Raw genomic sequence first — 21,641 nt, forward strand, 5'->3', positions numbered from 1 at the left:
ATATACAAAAAAGCAATAAATTTCACAACAATTAGTTGTAGAACAGATTTCAGCATTTGGTATGGATTGCAGTTCTGCAATTTTAGGTTTTTACTTCTAGCTGCTCTAAAGTCCTGGAGACTAAAGGAAATATCCATTTAATGATTCAACACTTGTACTCATTTGTTAACCCCTGCCTTTTCTGTATAGCTCCAACCATCATTTTGATCTTTCTAACATTGTCTTTGGGGGTATTTGGGCTATGACTATTCTAACTTTTTAATGTTGGAAGGAGCTGTCAATAATATGGGGTAGGGAGATGGAACATGGCTGGCTGTCTTAAAGTAATTCCTAAATATACAGAGAGGTAACTTCACTGTGTATGTTGCATCCTGTGTTACCTCCCTCCATATCAATATTTGATAAAGATTTTAATTTTTTAATTGTATATAACATATATACAAAGCAAAGAAATTAAAAACCAATAGTTTTCAAAGCACTCTTCAACAAGTAGTTACAGGACAGATCCCAGAGTTTATCATGGGCTACCCTACGATCCTCTCATATTTTTCCTTTTAGCTGCTCCAGAATATAGGAGGCTGCTAGAGGGCTTAAATAACTTTTTATCATCACAATCGACTTTTTTCTTTCTTTTTTTGTGAAAAATAACATGCATACAAAAAAGCTATACTTTTCAAAGCACAGCCCCACCATTAGTTGTAGAACATATTTCAGAGTTTGACATGGGTTACAATTTCATAATTTTGGGTTTTTACTTCTAGCTGTTCTAAAATACTGGAGACTAAAAGAGATATCAACTTAATGATTCAGCATTCATATTCATTTGTTAAATCTTATCTTCTCTGTATAATTCCACCATCACCTTTGATCTTTCCATCCCTCTCTTTAGGGGTGTGTGGGCTATGGCAATTCTAAATTTTTGCTGTTGGAAAGGTCTGTCGCTAGTATGGGGTAGGGAGATGGAACTGTCTAATGTTATGGAGCAGCTGGGCCAAATCTCAGAACTTATCTGGACCAGGGACCCATCTGGAGGTTGTGGGTTCCTGGAAAGTTACTCTAGTGCCTGGAACTCTTGTGGATTCTTATCTATTGCTCTAGGTGTTCTTTAAGATTGGCTGGAATGGTCCTGGTTGGGGGAAAGATTTTAATTTAAATGAAATTTCTGAAGCAGAATGAAAGCTCCTCTTGGGGAAATGGCAAGGCTTCAAGATTTCGAAGCCTATGTGAACTGTACTAAGTCATTACTACGTGATAGAGAATATACACTGTTAAAAATGTCTGAAAAATAAAGTGTGCAAATTTTCAAGATGGCACAAAACAAAGGTTAATGCTTCTTGGGGCACATTTCTTAGAGGCCTTGCCTAGTGTGTATATAAGTGACTTTTGTTTATATTACAGGGCTGTTGGTGACTTCATTGAAAGTCTGTACAATCCTGTTTTAGCTCTGGCTTACTTCAGTTGACCTTTGTAAAGGTTTTATCTGTGTAGAGGGGTGTTTGACTTATTCTCACCTATTAGTTTTTTTTTCTTTTTCTATTCACTTGATTTAAAGTAAAATTTTACTGGAAGAAAAGAAGTTTGTGTTAATGCTGAGTGGGTTTGGCTTCTTTTAGTCAGACTTTCTGAACACTGACGTGTTAGGTGATAAATTCTGAACTTGATGCTCCTCAAATCCAAACTCTCCATTAAAATCCTCTCACTTGAATCCAAACCCATAAACTCTCATTGTCTCATTTCTAAAATTTCAGGAAAAAAAATCTTATTTTTTTGAGAGGATGAGCATTTTTGCTTACCATACAGTAACATGATTCATTGCTTATTTTTAAAACTGGATTTTAAAAATTAGATAATAGAAATAACAATGAGTGAGCCTCTTTTTATAGATACCCTATACTTTTATAGTTCTTTCTCTAAACTTAAGATTCTGTATTTGCTTTTGGAAAGAGCTACATGCTGCATGCCACCCAATGCACAGACAAGACTACCAGTGAGTTAGATGAGCTCTCTCATAGCCTTTGAGGTGTTTTGCAAGAGTCCCGGCCTTTATCATCTTCCTCTTGAGTTATATTTAAAATTTGTTTTTTGGTACATTTTGATTGTAGTATTGGTGTTAGAATATATTAAATTTCTACTTCTTTCTTCCTTTCAAAACTTTTATTGAGGTATTATATAAATTTAGTCTTACTAGGGAAAAAATGTATTGAATCCTTTCCATGTGGCAGGTACTGTTTTAGGTGCTTGGATACATAAAAAGAACAAAAGATTATTGACCTTGTAGAGTTTATGTTCATGTGTTAAAAACTACGTGGTTACTATATGATGAGTATATATTCTTATTAATTTCAATAGGATTTTGGAAAGGTTGGGAAAATAAAGACATTAGACTTGGTCATAGGGCAGAGGGTAATGTTAAGAGAATTCCCAGGTTTCACGTTTGAGTGGTGTGACAGTCAGTCTTCTGTGCCAGCTTGGCTAGGTTATATTCCTGGTTATTTAAACAACACTAATCTACATGTTACTGTAAAGGAATTTTATATATGTGTTTATATCCACAATTAGTATACTTTAAGTAAAGGGAATTACCCTTGATAATATGGATAGGCCTAATGCAATAAGTTGAAGGCCTTAAGAACAAAATCTGAACACTCATGGAACAGAAGAAATTCTGCTGTAAGACTATAGTATGTAAATTTTGCCTGAGTTTCCAGCCTGCTGGCCTGCTGTGTGGATTTCTGGCTTGTGGGGCCCCGCAATCATATGAACCAATTCCTTAAAATGAATCCCTATATACATATATCCAGTTGGCTCTGTTTCTGTGGAGAACCCTGACCGATACAGATGGATTGTGGTGATAAACTCTGAGATGGAGAACAACCAGCTTTAAGGAGAAAGGTCTGAGTTCAGATGTGGACGTTTTAATTTTGAGGAGCCTTTGAGTCTCTGGAGCTCAGAGTAGTGGTCTAGTAATAACTGAATACCTGAGCATGGGTCATAATGCCCAGAGATAAGTGAGTAAAGAGAATTAGATCGTTGAGACAACGAGCAGAGAGATTTCAGAACATGTAAAAGGTTAATTGAGGAGACATAGTCATCATTGGGGTATATGAAGAGAAAAAACAGGAAGTGTTTTGTCACTGAAGCACAGGAAAGCAGAGAGTGGCCAACCGTGCAGGGTCAAGCAAGCTGAAGATTAAAATATGTACCTTGAATTAAATTGCATGCAGAGGGGTCCTAGATTACCTAAATGAAGACTGTTTTCAATAAGAGATGAAGACAGAAGCCATGTTGAACCAGACTGAGGAAATGAGTGTAAGGGAAAGAAATAGAAGTAATGACTATACAACAGTTCTTTTGAGAAATTTGATATGCGTGGTAGGAAATAGTATGATAACTAGAAGGTTATGTGGGGTCAAGTAATGGTTTCTTTTGCATGGACACATTTACTGGAGTTTTAATAGTTGCAGTTACACAGTGATGACATAATGACTCATAACACGTAGCCTATATTATATCTAGTTACTTTTGATTTCCCTTAATATATTACAGGACTCATAATTCTCAGTATGTTCCATTTAATTTCAGAAGAAACTATCTTAGGCCTTTACACATTACTGTTCTTAGTTATACAGTAACTCAGCTACCCTCAAACCATATATATATTTCCTATTCAGAGTCAAGCATTAAATTATGAAAAAGGTGATTTCATGACTGATCGTGACTCTCAAGGCATAATATTCTTTGCTAATCTCAAACTCAGTGGATAGCAAAAATGATGCAGCTAAAAGGAAGTTCCAGGCATTAAATAGTTTGTTTAGGTGTAAGCCTTCTCAAGGCATATTTTGTGAAGGATATTTATCTATGGCGTTTTTCTAAATTAACTAAAATTGTATTTTAATTTAAATTCATTAGGGAAATTTAAAGAATTGAGCAGATTCTTTTAAGTGTTTTATGATTTTAAAAGAATTTAAGATCACTAAATATTTCAAACAGCATAGAAAAAGTAAAGAGTACTTTCCTCTTTACTGTATTACACAGATATTTTGGAGCATGTTTTTCCATATTGTTTTCCTTGGCATGTTTAAAGATGGATTTCAAAATGGTGAATATAACTTGAGGTTCAAAATAACTTTGATTCAGCTTCAGGGCTCTGTGCCCCCCACAGAAGCTTTGAACAGTTAGCAAGGACTGGCGGAAGCATCTTTCTCAAAACACCAGAAAACAGTTAAAGGATTGCAGTAATGGAGTGAGCATTGAATCAAAGAAAAAAAACTATTTAAAAAGCTATAGGCTGTCTTGGTGCCTTGCTGGCCCATGGCCCTCTCCTCACTGACTGAAAGCCAGCCTGTTCCCAGTGCAGACCTCTGGTCTGGGTTTGGTTTGGTAGGGAGCAGTGTAACCCTGTATACTTGGAGCATTTTTATATCTGACCCACTCTTTCTGGTGGTGGCCTGAGAGACTCCAAACAGGCTTACCCAAGAGAAAGGCTTACACATAGATAGGACAAGGGAGGCCTCTACTCTTTGGCTGGAAGTTAATTCTTTAAATTGATTGTTATGGATAAGCTCTAAAAGGAGACCACTCACACAGATTAATCTGTAAAGACTGAGAAGATGTCTTCTTTTTCCCCTTTTAATATTTTTTTCAAGGAAAGCTCTATTATGGTAGCTGGATATAAGCTTAAGAAACAGATGCCTGAGTCTAAATTCCAGTGATAATATATTTAAATATCAAAATGTCCAGGTTTCAACCAAAGATTAGAAAACATACAAACAAATAGCAAGCAATGGCCCAGGCAAAAGAGAAGATTAAAGCATTATAAGCCATCAATGAGGGAAGATCAGACATGGGATATTCCAGACAAAACTTAAAAAGAAAAAAAAAAGTTCCTAAATATGCTCAAAGATCTATTGGGGGAAGGGAGGGTGGGAGAGAGGAAGACAGGGAGAGGCCATGGAAGCAAGAAGCTTCAAGTAAGGAAACCTGGGAGAGAAGGGAAAGACCAACAGATGCTGTCCTGTGCCTTGCCATGTGACAGAGGACCCAAGGGTCACTGGCAGCTGATCTTCAGGAAGAAGACATTGCCTGGTTAATGCCTTGGTTTGGACTTTCTCAGAACCTCAAATTATAACCTAATAAATTGCCATTGTTTAGAGCCAACGCATTTTAGGGTCTATGCTTTGAGCAGCCTAAGAAATTGAACAATGTATTTCCACAGTTAAAAAGAAAAAAAAATTTGAAGAGATCGAATTCAATAAACTAAACAATATGTGATACTGAATGGGATCTAAGAATGGAAGAGAAAGGCTCAAAAGAATATTATTGGGACATAAAAAATTGGAATATAAACTATAAGATTTATGTGAATGTTAAATTTCTTGAACTCGATAACTGCATTTAAGATAATTATATAAATTATATCCTTGTTCATTGGAAATGTACATGGAAATATTATGTGTTCAAGGAGTATGTATAACCTGTTCTCAAATGTTCAGAAGTTAGAAACAGAAAGATGATAGGTAGATGATAGATAGCATGATATAACAAATGAGGCAAAGTGTTAAAATTGGTGGATGGGTATCTGGAGGTGGGGTGGTTGTATGTTGGAATTCTCTGTGTGGAGTTTATATTATTTTGCAACTATAATGTAAGTTTGAAATGATTGCAAAATAAAAGTTAAAAGCATTGCTGTGATTCCATGTTGGAAATAAACACAAAATAATATCTTTCTTTTTTCTAAAATTAACTGTCTCTACATTTTAGACATTGCATTTGTTGGAGACCTTAATGTACTATCAAACTTAAACATTTCCTGTATCTTAGAGAAAAAAACTTCTTTTCTTTGTGTATTCTTTTCAACAATTATCTAAGGCTTTTGCACTTCATTTCTTCCTTAAATGATATCTTTGGATTCTAAGAAAGGTAAACCAAACTATTATATGCCAATAAAGCACATTTATTATGGAAAAATATTATATGGGTATATATACTTAAAATAGAACCTTATGTACTACTTTAAAACCTACTTTTTCCACTTGACAGGATAGCTAAGTTCTCTAATAATGCAGTAACCGTGTTTAATCATATAAGCGCTGCCTCTTTTCTTGTTTGTTTTTTTTTTTTTGGCAAGTGCATGGGCTGGCAATCAAACCCAGGTTTCCCGCGTTGCAGGAGTGAATTCTACCACTGAACTACCTTTGCACCCCTAGCTCTACTTCTTTTTATTTTGTTTTGTTTTAATCCCTTCAGTATTGTAAGCATGATTATCTAACCCAACAATATAAAAGTTTATCTAGTGAAGTCTGAAAGAGAATCTGATGGTTCATTTAAAAAGTTAATGGGCTAAGTTTACTTGAACTTGTTTGGCTTCTGGAAGTTATTACTGTTATTTCAGGATAATTGGTTTATGGCCATTTGGGAAAGCATGGGACGTATTTTTAGAGGAAAGGAATACCAAAACTGGGGCCTGGGCTGGAGCTAGGAAAGTGATAAACTTAAGAAGTAGTTGGGAGGCCGATTTTAGAAAAGGTACATATGGATTTCATGACTTTTAAGGCTTAAAACTTGAAACTAGAGCCTGGAGTGTTAGGCTCTGGAGTCTGTAGTGCAGATGGTTGTATAAGGGTCAGCTAATGGATTAACATTGGGAGCAGCAGATTCAAGTAGATGTAATATATGAGCAAATGGCATAGAACATAGTTCTAGGTCCAAGGTAGGAGCCAGGGAAAAGATGAAGGAATGATCTTCGTATTCAGAAGGCTGGGAACTACAGTTCGATTTTGTGGTTAAATGGACAGGGATTATCCTATTAGCATACCTACTATGTGATCATTGTCTTTAGGACAAGAGGTGTTTACTTTTGTTCCGATTTTTAGGGGCAGGTAAGGCTGATAAGTACATTTTGCTTCCCCAGCAAGCTGGAGTTGTATAAATTCTAGTGATTGTAGGGAAAAGGTCTAGGACTTTCCTTTAGGGATCACTTACATTTATAACAAACCAGGGAGAGAAATCCAGAAGTACAAGTGATAATGAGTTCTTCTTATTAGAAAACCTATATTTTAGATAATTTTAATCTGCATGTCCCTTGGTACTTGAGTTTATGCTGAATCGAAGAATGCCTAGATCTATCATACAGAAATATGGCTTCCTGGGTACCTTTGGGGTCAGGATATGGCAGCCATTTGAAATTGACCTCAGAGAAGGGATATATTCGAGGTGTGTTGTATTTTAGGATCCATTTTCAGCAGCTCTCTCTATCCACTCTCCTCTGACCCTTCACACATCAGTTAATCTGCCAAACTTCCATCTGAGGGGATTCATTCAGTTGGTTCCTTTTATGCCTTGAAATGCTGCTTAGAAATATATAATTAACATATTCATTATTATGGATAAGTGCCTGGATGATTAAAGAAAGCAAATGCGAGGAAGAAGAAACTTTCACTAAGGTGGAATAGCATGACTCACTCATGTGGAAGATGGGATCATGGAAAAAAGTCAAGGACATCACTGGTCTTATGCTACTATTATTATTTCATGCCCCCTACCATTTTTTCTCTTAACCTAAGCTTGTATTTTTATAGAAACTTTATAAATATACTTTCTATAGCAACAGCAGTTCAAGAGTGGTGAAGAGAGGGTAAATGGTTTATTTTCTTGTTTTCTCAGGCACAGTAACCTTGGTGCACGGCCGAAAGGGCTATCTACCCTGGTAAAGAGTGGCATTCCTGAAGCTTTGAGGGCAGAGGTATGGCAGTTATTAGCAGGCTGCCATGAAAACCAGGTGATGTTGGATAGATACCGAATTCTTATCACAAAGGTAAGAATCTCTTTTTGTATTATTTTCATGGAGCAACCTATTAAATAAATCTTGTTGACATAGCTCCTCTGTGTCCTCGATACTTTAAACTTCTTTTAAAAAATGTATTGGTATGTGATGAATTGTTTTGCCTTTTAGTCTGAGCATTGGTTGGGTCGTGGTAAATGATGTGCTGCACTTATCTATGAGCTCTTTATCCATTGGCTTTCATTTTTCCATTCAGTTGACTTTATAACTCTTTACCAGACTGGAATGTATTTATATTTCAAGTGTTTTCTCTTTAATTAACTGTTTTATTTTATGAGATTTATATACAGTTAGACTTGTAAACAGTTCCTCTAGTAAAATTTGTAACTGAAATTACCCTAAATTAAAAGGTCTTCTGTGTTTAATGTAACCTAATTTAGATGATATGGATAGCTTCCCAGACCATTTATACTGTCAGGAGCACCTAGTTCCAATGTAAATTATTTTCTTTGTGTCCTAAAAGCTGGTTTTAGAGCATGATTAAAGGTGTAAATCTTGACATATATCTTGAACCTCCTCTTAGTTCTGACCTCCTAATTTCTTAGTTTCCGCTGTATATTTTAAATAATAGTAACATTTTATTTGTTTTTAAGAATGTCAATTCGTAAGTGAGATTTCTGATAACCAAGACTTTGTTCCTCAGTACATATCAACTTTTAAAATTCTTTGGTACCCGTGGATGAACTTTGAAGATACCATGTTGAGTGAAATAAGCCAGACACAAAAGGACAGATATTATATCGTTTTTCTTATATGAGATAACTAAAAATTCCTAGAGACAGAAAGTAGATTACAGGTTATCCAGGGCAGGGGCTGGGAGGGTGAATGGGGAGTCAATGCTTATATGGACACAGAATTTCTCATTGAGGTGCTGGAAGAATTTTGCTAAGGGATGAGGGTGATGGCAACACAATATTGTGAATGTAATTAATGCCAATCAATTGTATGCCTGAAGGTTATTAAAATGAGAAATGTTATGTTGTATATAATATAATAATGGAAAATTCAACCCCTCTGATTTCTTTCTTCTTTTCCTCTTCTCCTTGCCTTCCTCTCTTCCACAAATATTTTCCAAGTATATTCAGTCACTACTAAATTCAGGTTTTTAAAAAAGCCCAAAACTTTTTTGAAGATAAGTGGTCTCCTCAGCAGGATATCCGAGATGAACCATTGATATATGGGGGTGGGGGGAAGCATTTAACATTCCATTTGTATTTTTTTAATAAAAAACAAAAGGATGTTAAGCTGTCCTGTGCTATGGTACTGAGGCCATAGTCCAATGGCTATTTGTCCCATGTGTTTGAGGGGTGACCTGAGGGAATCGCACACTTTGGAGTTAAATAACAGTGGTGCCTGTACTGCAATATTAACTTTCAGAGTATTGAAATTTTCTTGTATTTTCCATGTGCTAGATTAAGTGGTAGATCACAGGTTATGGAGTTTTAACTTAACCTTCATAAAATGGATAAATGGTTTAAAGATTGTTGTCACAGATTGCTGTCTGTCAGAGATGTAAAAACAGAAACAAAGTGGCTAATCTACCCCTTCAAGGAAGAATTAATATTATAATAAGCTATTGCAGAGAATACTTTTGGAAAGAAACTCCTGTTACAGGGAGGAGACCTTTTGAAACACTGGACAATTTTAACATCATTGTTAATTTTATCACTGAGAAAGACATAGATTACTCTAAAAACTACATCAGACTTTAAAAATAAGTTTAAAACTTGTGCAAATAGTTTCAGAGAATCAGGGACTTAGTATTAAAAATTTAAAAATAGAATACCAATTTATTCATAAGAATACCTTGAGAAAGTATATAATTTCCTAACCGTATTTCAAAAGAATAATTAATTGATGGGTGGGACTATGAAAAATAATGCCCTTCTTTTTTGTGTGTCTATGGATCTTTGTAATTCTATTTCAGATAGGATAATGAAAATCATGAATCAAAAAAGTGATTTAGAAAGAAACTTTCAAATGCTCTTTCATAAACTGCTAAACAAAAATACTAAAAGCAATGACCCATATTATATGGTTCTATTTATATGAAATATTCTCAATAGGAAATCCATACAGACAAGAAGTAAATTAGTGATTTCCAGAGGATGGGGGGAGTGGAAAATTGGGAGAGACTGCTACCAGTATGTGATTTCTTTTTGGGCTGATAGAAATGTTCTGGAATTAAATAGTGGAGATGGTTGTACAACATTTTGTGAACATATTGAAACTACTTAATTGTATACTTTAAAATGCTGCATTTTATGTTATGTGAAGTTTATCTCAATAAACTAATTTAAAAATTTTATAGAATCATAACCCATTCAATATTTGATATTCAGTAATATTTTTGAGTATTTTTTGTGAGCAAAAGTTTTTTTGATTGTTTTTATATTTTTTGTATTCTATATAAATTTCTATTTTTGCCTATGTTTTATATTGTGCATAATAATTTAGGACAGTAACATTTGTATATAAGAAACCTAAACAATAAAATCAATGAACATATATCAAAATCAAAGAACATACATTTATTGCTCAGAAAAGTTTTATTTATGAGATTATTATTGTGAGGATCAGACCACTTTTTCATATGAAAAACAAACTATATCCTCTTTTTTTTTTTGCATGGGCAGGCACCAGGAATCGAACCCAGGTCTCTGGCATAGCAGGCAAGAATTTTGCCTGCTGTTCCACCATGGCCCACCCCAAACTATATACCTTTAATAGCTGCACTATTTTTTTACTGAGATGCTTTGATCATTCTCTTTTTTTTACTAAGATGCTTTGATCATTCATGCATAATAAAATTTCAAACCTTGGGAAAATTATCAAGAATACTTTCCCTACAATATGATTTATGAATCCCTGATAATACAGTATACTGTACTATGTATTTATACCAAACACCATGGTAGTTCTGAATACTTAATTTGCAGAAGAAAGTTTAAGATCAGGAGATAGAACGGCAAAAGAAACATTTTCAGTGATTTAAGATATGTGGTAAGGTATTGGAGACCACCTTTCCCAGACTTCTGTGCCTGTAGAGTTCTGACTGTGATTTCCTTTCTGCAAGTGAAGATTGGAATGGGCAAAAGCCATATTAATTTTCTCTGGCTTTGGGGGCAGATGCCTGGCTTTGCCAGTTGTGAGGTTTTGTATCTGCTTCTGAGCATCCCCCTCTCAATCCTCTGCCTTGGTTTGATAGATCCTGTTTTCTGCAGTTTCCTAGCCTAGGTGACAGCTGTAATTTACTAATTTTCTGGATCCTAGGTGTCAGGTAAAACCTAAAAGTTAGCAGCAGCATCCCCAGTCCTTTGCTCTTCCAGTGTTTAAGTACCTAAGTCCCTGCCTTAAATCCCTTTTGAAATACCTGAAGCAGGTTTTATTTCTTTGACTGAACCCTGTTTAATACACTTGGCATATGCTTGTCACTTCATTCTCATAAAATGACTGCTTTATGTTCAACATTATGTTCAGGAAAGAACAGAGGAAGGCCAAAGGCATGTCTGAACCAAGGCTATGGCCCTTTAAGAACTTTTCCTTCGGCTTCAAACAGCAATTTGCACTTCTGTCTTCTTGACCAGAATTCTGTTACAAGGCTGCTGCCTCCATGGAAAGCTGGGAAATATTTTTTTAGGTGGATACATTGCTGTGTCTGGCCCTGCTCCAAACACACACAAAAATCTGGGTTTGTTAATAAGGAAGAAAATGAGAATAGAAATTGGGTGGACAATTACCTCTTTTCTTTGCCACAGCTGCCTCATAATAGTGACAGTAGCTGAGAGGTGTTGTAGAATAATTTACTCTAAAAAATACGCAAACCTAGGCATTTATTTTAGAATAGCAAATATTTACTAATTGCCACTTCAGATTGAGTAACAATGTAAAATTAAATAGTATAATTAATATTTCCACATTTGGTTTATGCACCAATGAAAGCATAACATTTTAAATGTTATTTCTATTGTTAATAGTGCAATTTATCAAAAACAACATTTTCATACAAATAATATAGAAATCTGTGACTCTGATCTTGAATCTTTGTTCAGGGTCCCAAGTCATAACATCTGTGAGGACAATACAATTTTGTATTTAATTTCATCATCTTCCTTGTCTCATAGACAAAAATAATGTTGAGATGAATAATGCCTTCATTTACAAAAATGATTTTCTATTTTCTCTGTGCTTAGTGGTAGAAATGAGATGGCAAATATTTGTAGCCAAAAGCACATGCATGTACTTTGGTGGTAAATACATCTATTACCAACCACTCAGTGGAAAGAGCATGAATACCCAGAGGATTTTCAGTAAGAAGTGCCTGCATATCTGGCACTTGTTGGTCTTGGTTCAGCAGCTGTTAGTCTTTTCTTTTGGTCCAGTTAATTTTTCCTATTTTATTAAGGGACTGGCCAGATTTCAAGGTCAGTTAATGAAATAATTCAGTTTGAATAGAGTTGTTTTATAAAAACACTACCAGAGATCAGATTACTCAAGGAAAGATTATGAAGTATTTACGGAAAACGTAAGATGTGACTTCTTTGAAAAAGCATTCTGTTTCTCATTTAATTATATATTAGTGGTGTGTTAATTTAGAATTTGGAGCAACAAATCACATTCAGAAGCATTTTTTTCAGGAGTGGAAAATTTATAGCCAGCAGACTGCAACTAGTCTGGGGATGTGTTTTAGATATTAAAGAAAAGTATATACCTCTGGCTTAAGCTTTATGTTTTGCTATAGATTTACTACTCTATTATTTACTCTTCATACATTTTAATACCTATCTAGCCCTTCAAATTTGTTTGATTTTGTGACTCCATTATACCACCATAATAGCCATTGTCTCAGAGCAGGGGGCTATCATAGTGGGCTTTTAATTAATTAATCCCTGTATTTTGGATTGGTAAAGCTGCTGAATGCAATATACCAGAAGTGGACTGGCTTTTAAAAGTGTGAATTTATTAGCTTATAAATTACAGTTCTAAGGCCATGATAATGTCCAAATCAAGGCATCATCAGAATGATACTTTCTCTGAAGATTCCTTACTTACTGGTAAGCTTGGTCTCCTCTTGTCAGATAGCAGGGTACCTGCAATGTCTGCTCGTCCTTCTCTCCCAGGTTTTATTGCTTCCACTTCTGGCTTTTCCCTCTGTGACTTTTTCTCTAAACTTCCCTGGGTGTTTCTCTGAATTTCATATCTTAGCTTCTGTATGTGCTTTATCCTCTTATAAAGGACTCCAGAAAGTGGATTAAGACACACTATGAATGAGGAGGGTCACATATCTCTGTTGGAATAATCTAATCAACAGGTCCTACCCATAATAGGTGTATACCCACAGGAATGGATTAAAAGAACATGACCTTTTCTGGGGTACATAACAGCTTCAAACTATCACAGTCAGCTTCCCTGCCAGGCTCTAAACTCCAGGGGAGCAAGGGCCACAATCATTTTCCTCTTTATGGGTTACCCCATTCCTGACATAGGACCTGCATGTACTAGATGATCAATGAATATTTGTTTTTCACCCTTCCAAGAAGGACCCAAGGTCATTTGTTGACTTATTTATATAGTCATTTACTTATGCTTTTTTTCTTCCAATAAACTATACCCTTATACTGTGTTAGCTTCTGAATAAAGCTGTTAAAGTATGGGGCAATGTCTTTTCCCAAAGGAACGTATCACCTAGTTGGAGAGAATTATGAGCAGTTTAGTAGTTAATCTGAGCAGTGGTTCCTGGTGTTTTGTTTTGTTCCTGGTGTTTGCCTGTTATTTTTGCTGGGGGTATATAGGAGTCATTAAGGATTACTGGTCTACAAAGTGTTGCATATAGAATGAGTCTCTCTGAATCGTGGTAGATCAAAGCTAGAGAGTAATTTTGAGCAGGGAAGTGGGCTGGGATGATGTATAGAATAATCATGCTTTATGGTCTTGCTGTTTTTGAAATACAAACACAGAAAATAAGGCTCTACAAATCTTTTTGACTGTTAGGAAATGACTATAGGGATCAAAGGTTTAAAAAGGATGAAATCTCTGGACTAGATTCAAGTGGGGGATAAACCAGATCAGGAGCTGTAGACCAACTAATAGCCTAAATTTGGAGTCAAGTACCAACCAGTCCCCGTTGAAAGAGTCTTTATGTTTAAATCCCTGGAGAATGTGCTTATTCCACTGCCAGGATCAAAAGACATGTTTAAGTACAAACTGCCTTGATTTAAAGTTCTACTTTAGAAGGAAATGTTGATGCTCCCTGTGGAGGGAAACCCTGGGTTCACATATCAAACTGCTACTTAGTACCTTGGCACCACCATGGTGACCTTGGGCAAGTTCCTTAACTATCATCAATTCCCTCATTTATACCATGGACATAATAATACTTATTTTATAGAATTGTTATGAGAGTTCAATAAGAATTCAGGGAAAGCTTTTAATGCATGCCCGTTACATAATAAACATTCCCTAGTCATAAGAGATGAGGAAAATTATAAACCAGTATGTGCTTAGATCTTAAATGAGTGGCACTGGAAAATACTATTAGAAATAGGCTATTGCTATGGTCTCTTAAGATCCTTATAGATTTCAGATCATCCTTCTCAGATAGAAGTGGGGAGAAGGAAGGAAAGCAAGATTGATGTAACATCTTTTATCTGCTTGGGCCCTAATTCATTCTTAGTTTATCAGAGTGTGTCTCTTTTTTTATCCAACACTATGCTAAGCACTAGGGCTATAAGGAAGAGTAATATTTATCACCTACACTTGAGGAGTTTAGAGTCCAGTGGGGGAGACAGCCAAGAAAGAGACATTGTGATAACATACTTAAGTGCCAAAGTAGAGGTACGAGCAAAGTAATGTGGGAGCACACAGACTGGAACAGACTGAAGATAATATTGAACTAATATCATGAAATAATATTGAATTGGTCCCCTAGGGCTGTTGTAATGGAATTTTAACCCGTAAGATTACAGTCAGCAAATGTTTGCATACTGTTTAAGGTTGACATTTCATCTACACAAAAGAAGTTCTCTCTATATATTTTTCCGATTATTTTCATTTAATCATCAAGATTGAAAAAGGAAAAGGTTGAAGAAATAAAAGCAATATGATCTCGTTTCTCTATACTATTCATTGTATGGAAGTGGTTTAAATTTAATTTAGGAAAAATTCTGTTTATACCAGTAAACATGTATAAACTTTTCCAATGAGTTAGTCATAGAAAAGTTCTTAAGCATCTAACTTCAAACATTCCCTTTTATGATGAGTCTTTCTATCATGTGTGTGTGGACCTGCGGCTCAATCACTGCTGTTACCTGGATCTACCATTGAGCCTGAAGGCACCACCACTGTTTATAATGAATCACTGTTAGACTTTCACTACATATTTCTGAAATCTTAAGTTCTTTATTGCGAATCATTGATATTTCTTACTATTCCTAATAAATTGGCATTCTTCAAAATTTTTGAGGTGATATGAAAGGGTAATAGAATTATTGTGACCTTACTTCCTCTTTAGAAATAAACAAGTAATTTAGAGCTTCTGAACTGAGGATTTAGATCTTAATTTCTGGCTTGAGAGCTACTGAGTAATGATGGCATTTTCACGTATTTTGGGCCAGTTACCCTGGGTGAGGTTAGGTGTATTTTAGGGTAACTTGATTTTTATGTATTATAATATAACTGTATGTGTGATTTTAGTAATTGCATGGCATGTATGGTATAGTTTATCCATCAAGTCTGGTGATTTCTATTTATGTAATCTGGCAAATATTAGATTATGATTTTGAGCTCTTTTATAGAAATGTTCTAATTTATAGCAGTCATACTTTGTTAAAATCAAAACAAACTTTTCATTAATAAGCTTTCAAACATTATCATGAGCTATCTCCTTGTACCACTTGATTCTTTTTTTCAAATGAATCTTCTCTTCTAGAAGTGTGTGCACCTGTGTATGTGTGTAATGTCTTTTTAAAGGTTTTAAATTCTAATGTCAAATAGACCTGGGCTTGAGTCTCACTTCTTTCACTTATAATTTGTGACTCTGGGGAAGTTTTCCCAGCTTTTAAAGCTTCAATTTCATCAGTTTGAAAGGGAGATGATAGTAGTACCTACTAGAATTATTGTGCAAATTAAATAAAATGATGAAATGAAGTAACTGGCACATTGTAAGTACTCAAAGATTAGCTTCTACTATTTCTATCAGTATGATATTATATCATAAGCATAATACTTGTCATAATGGATACTGGTATCAAGTTATACTTTCACTTTAATATTCATGTGTTAGATGATATCCAGTCACATAATTTTCTCAAGAGCGCACAACATAGAATAATACATTTCTTAATTATAATAAAGATTATATAATATAATTATTCTATAAATTATATAAATATATAAAATTATATAAGTAAAAGATTAAATGATAATCTTTCCTTCCCCTACTTTCATCCCAGTTGGTCACTTATATCCAATTTATGGATCAATGCTTGTCCCCTTGTTAAATGGGAAGTTTACTCTGTTAGAACAAATATATGTGAGGAAAAACCTCAGCAAATATATGTCATATCATGAGATATGTCACAAAATAATATTGAATTGATATTATGAAATAATATTGAATTGGTCACCCAGGGATGTTGTAATGGAATGTTAGCCAGTAACATTACAGTATAATAAATGTTTGGGTACTGTTTAGGATTGAATCATGTCACCAACAAAAGACATGTTCAGGTTTTAATCTGAATTCCTGTGGATGTGAATTCATTTGTAAATGGGCCCCTTTGAAGACTTTATTAGTTAAGATGTGGCCAGTTGAATCAGGGTGGGTCTTAATCCATATTATTGCAAGCCTTGTAAAGGAAGAATATTTGGATACAGTCAGTCAAATGCAGTCAGAAGTCAGAGGGAGCCAGAGAAGAGTGAGAAGTAGCCACTGACAGAGTTTGCCAAAGCACTAACGACTTGGGAGAAAGCATGGCCTTATAGACATCTTCATTTTAGGCTTCTAGCCTTCGAATCTGTGAGACAATAAATGTTTGTTGTTTAAGCCAACCCATTCTGTGGTATTTGTCATAGCAACTCTGACAAATTAAAACAAATACTATTGTATGTTACGCACTGTGCTAGGATGGTGATGCATGTTAATTTTTAATTAAACTGACATAATTGGCTAAATATAAAAAAGTTTGGAAATCAAATAAGGAGCCCTGTTTTAGAAGTTAGAGAAAGCACGTGTTCAAATCTATACTGGAGAGCAGAAAGGACAGTAGTTACAAATATTACTGTATGGTTGCTGCCAAAAATCCTTTTTGAAATAATAAATAAAAAGCAACCATGGAGAGTGGCCTGTTTTAAGATTCTGCAAGTTCTCTGCTTTCTTGAGCATTGCATGAACAGAAAAAGCTTCGATGTGTTTATTCTTGTCAGTTTGTTGGTAATGCCCAGAGCAAAGCCTGTCTTGTCTCGAATTCCCAGTGTATTATTGCAGCAGATGATTTTAAATAAAACATCTGACTGAAAAAAATGTTTTACTCTAGTTTAGTGGAATGTACTATAGTTATAAAGCTGAATATTCTCGAGGAAATGTTTACAGTACTATTTTTCATATAATTGAGAACATTTCATGAATATTTAATTGAAAAGTCAAATTATGGAACTGGTTATTTGTTATTCAGGTTTCACAGCTAAATTAAACTCTGTGCTTCTTTCAACTAGGTAGATGTTTGTTTTTTCTGTATGTAGTTCACTTTTAAAAAATCCAGTGGGCTATTCCAGCTGGATCTGTACCATTCGTATTGTCAAAGTCACAGGCTTTTATTACTGATATAGTCACCAACTTTATAAAATTTTATCTAGAAAATTTATAGTTTCTTAAAATTGACTACTAAAAAAATCAGGTAGACAAGAAGAACAGGGAGTACTCTGTGTTGTAATGTTAAAAAGCTTTGAACATGTAGATTCTAGAAGGTCTTTATTTTAGGAAATTTAGAAGGATTGAGAAAGATTCTTGAAAAATCTTTTTTTTAAAAAAAAGAGTATACCTTCTCTTTTTTTCTAAAAGTGGGGGTTTCTTACTAAAAAATTTTGCTTATTAAGATATTTTTCAAGTTTTCATAATTTTTATCATGTTTTCTTGCCTCATCCCCTGAGGTCCTCTACTTTCTGGCATATTTATATTGGCATTTACATGTATAAACTGTGTATGTAACTCTGATAATAGACATTTGCTGCTCAACCCCCCAGTGCTAACATGTTTCTGTAAAAATTAAAATATATGTTTTTAATTATTAGCATGTACTGGAGTGATTTGTTCTTTAGTAACAAATATAAAGCTGGTACCCTTTAAGAGATAGTTAATAATTTTTAGTAGTTTAAAGAAAAAATGGCTTTCAGATGTTACCTTCATTTTCTTAATTATGGAATTAGTGTGGGAGTATCCTGTTTTGAGGAAAGAAGAGGTTATTTTTGAGCATAACTCATTCAGTAGCATAGCAAAATTTATAATATTTTACAGCTATAGTTTGACTTATAGTTGTAGAAGTAAGGATAAGAAGAAGATCATAATATTTTTCATAAATCTCAAAAACTTTCAAGAGCCTGGACTTACAGTGTGACTCCTGAATTCCAATTTCATAGTAAACTTTGCTTAGTGACCTCATTGACAAATATTTCTAGAGCATATTTATCTTTTATTGGGTAATATGGAATGATGAGTTTTCTCCAGAACTTTTTGCTTTGATTTATTTCTCTGTTCATTTCATGTTTAGGTATGCTTACCATTAATTAGTGTCATGGTAGAAAAGAAGGGCAGAGGAGTAGATAACTTTGAGGTAGATACAAAAAGACACCTCTGCCACCACCCCAAACATATATACATATTTCTAGTCATGGTTTGATAACAGCTCTGTTTTGCAATTTCTTGTTTGATCACTTCATGTATCTCTGTCTCAGTATTTTCTTCTTTTCCCTTTTTGTGTCTTTCTTGATGTTCATAATTTTTTTGTCTCTCCATCACCTCTTTCATTCTCTTTATTGTTTGCTGCCCTTTCTTAACTGGCCATAAAAGGTAGTTTTCATTATTTTTTGTTTTGCCTTTGCTGGTTTTCAATTCCCAGTGAATTTTTCAGATTAGCTATTTTTTTTAGTTGCGGGGCTTTTAGTTAATTTGTAAGCAGTGTAGATGGTAGGCTCTGTCATCATGGAGAGGCCATGTCATTTTGTTGTATTTTGTATCCAAATCTGGCAGTGGCTTGTAATAAATATTCGTTGAATTAATAAATGAATTAAGCCCTTTTGGTCAGTGGTCCAGGGTTAACTTAAAAATAGAGAGAAAGAGATGGGTAAGAGTGGTTAATTTCCCACGGCCTAGTAATTGAAGAATTGGATTAGAAGTTAAGAATTGTGGGTTATTTTGTAGATCACTTAAAATTATAATTAGAGCTGATTAATTAAAATCTCATTAAAAATCACATTTAATGAGTAACTCTTAAGTGTCAGACACAAGACACTAGTCTTTTTCCCTATTTATTCAATTTTTTTTTCTCTAAAAAGCAAATTACTTCTTTCAAGGGTGGTGCAACAGTGGCTCAGTGGCAGAATTCTTGCCTGCCATGCCGGAGACCTAGGTTCGATTCCCAGAATCTACCCATACTAAAAACAAAAATAAATAAATAAATTACTTCTTTCAAGCCTGTAGAATAGATATGTAGTTGTTAATATATACATACAAACACACCCCCAAATTATGAACTGGAGTACAACCCGTATTGTAAATTCAGTGTCTAGTTCCTTCTGTCCTTCCCCATCAAATAGAAAAATAAAATTTAAAAAAAGATACAACTAAAAGGTCATTGAGTAAATTTGAGGTTATTTTCGGTCTTGGGAATGTTCATTTCCTCTGAAATTCTTTGAGGTTCTTCAGAAAGATACTATAAAGATAGTATATAAATAAAACGTTGGGATATTATTGAGGCTGCACAGCTTTTTTTTCAAACTTTAAAGCTTTGTTCTGGGGGTGTAAGGGTAGTTCAGTGGTAGAATTCTAGCCTACCATGCCGGAGATCTTGGTTCGATTTCCGGTCCATGCACTTTTTCCAAAAAACAAACAAACAAGCAAAACAAACAAACAAAATTCAACAAATGGTGCTGCAAGAATGGGATACTCACATGGAAAAATAAAGAAATGTGACCTCACCATACAGCATACAAAAAAAAAGCTTTATTCTATAGCTTGCTTTTGATTTAAGTAATTTATTATTTGTTTAGATTTTTTCAGTAGATCATTTCAGACTAAGTAGTATAATCAATTCAATATATTGTAGTTTTAAAAACAATAATTATACCATAAAAATTTATTAGGATTCTCTATTTTCTTTCCTTTTTTCTATACATTAATGTCTTTACTTTTTCTAGATTAGGAATTTATCAGTTATGCTTCCATTATGCACAGAGTAGACTTCCGGTTTTTACATATACACATTTTAATTCTTAGTAAGTGATGAATAGACTAGATAAAAGTTGCTCAGAACTTTTTTATACCTGTATTAGAATATCATGGGTATATATACTTTCTCCAGAAGAGAGAGCTTTACTTGTTGCTAATGTCAGAATAAGTCAATCACTTCTACCCTTTAAGGGGCTGATCTCTGACATGTTTATGAAAACTGCCTAATCTTTTAATAGATGACTAATTTTTTGAAGACAGCATCATGAAGTTTTTACCTTGATATCTGCAAAAGTGATGTGAAAGGAGCAATTTTCCTTTGAGTCTTTAATTCTCAGTTCTTGTTGAAAAAGTAGGATGGTAATTTTGGATTGAAAGCTTGTCTTAATTTTTGTACTCATCTATCTAGTTGCTATTTAGGTACTCTGAATAAAGCTCCATCTCTTCATTGTCATCCTTTAATCACAGTCTCTGTAGTTGCTTACTTGACTTTCCAGGGACCTTACATCTTTCTTATTTTGAAAGGTTTCAGAGTTCAAGTATGTACAGGGGTGATTTGGATATGTTTACAAAATCTCTGTCACATTCAGTTCTCTAGGGCTGATCTCATAGACAAAAAAGAAATTGATCTGTTACCATATTTTTTTAAATCAAGATTTTCTTAGTAAATAAACTATACCAGATTCTTAAATTAGGGATTAAAGAAGTTCCCTTAGATAATTTACATAGTCTGTTTTCCTATTGGGGCAGATGATATTATATTGGGATATTGAGCTGTAATTTTTCTGCCTCGCTTCTGCTGTGAAACAGGCCCTTTTCTTGTGAGCAGAAAATAGGTTGAGCTTGATCCTGGGAAATAGCGGAGGCCTAGTTAGTACCATGAGAAAAATCATTGTTATCCCAGTGGCATAGTGTAGTCTTGCATGAAGTGTTCTGGGACTAATTAGTCAGGAAACAACTCTAATTAAAAAGGAAACTGCTCATCAGCTGCCTCCTCAGACTATTTTACACACACACACACACACACACACACACGCACACACGCACGCACAAATTGTAGACCTGGCTACTTGTGTTCCAGCTTCTAACAGCACCTTTTAACTACTTATATCCTAGTTAAAAAGGGTAATTTAAGGATTTCTGTCAGATCTTATTTTGTAGTGATGAATTTTGATATTTAATGAAATGATTTTTGGATGCAGATTTACGTAAAAGCAGTAATTTTTGTTTGATCTGCAAGGCTTTTTAACTTCTGGTCTTAACCATGTATTTTAAATCCTGGAACAAACATGCTTTTTAAAAATAATCCTAGTTGGTATCATGTGAGTATGTGTGATACCAACTAGGTGTAAATATATAAAT

At 34.4% G+C, this 21,641-nt stretch overlaps 1 protein-coding gene across 7 annotated transcripts in view; it reads left to right on the forward strand.

The window, feature by feature from the left end:
• The window catches only part of RABGAP1L (RAB GTPase activating protein 1 like), a 734,005-nt gene that overhangs the window by 232,549 nt on the left and 479,815 nt on the right, over positions 1-21,641 (forward strand). For all 7 annotated transcript variants that reach the window (XM_077157041.1, XM_077157040.1, XM_077157043.1 and 4 more), the window contains one exon: positions 7,663-7,813. In XM_077157041.1, the coding sequence (XP_077013156.1) occupies positions 7,663-7,813 (151 nt within the window). The remainder of the gene's footprint in view (positions 1-7,662; positions 7,814-21,641) is intronic.

Source organism: Tamandua tetradactyla, chromosome 4 (assembly GCF_023851605.1).
Source record: "Tamandua tetradactyla isolate mTamTet1 chromosome 4, mTamTet1.pri, whole genome shotgun sequence".
NCBI classification, from domain to species: Eukaryota; Metazoa; Chordata; class Mammalia; order Pilosa; family Myrmecophagidae; genus Tamandua; species Tamandua tetradactyla.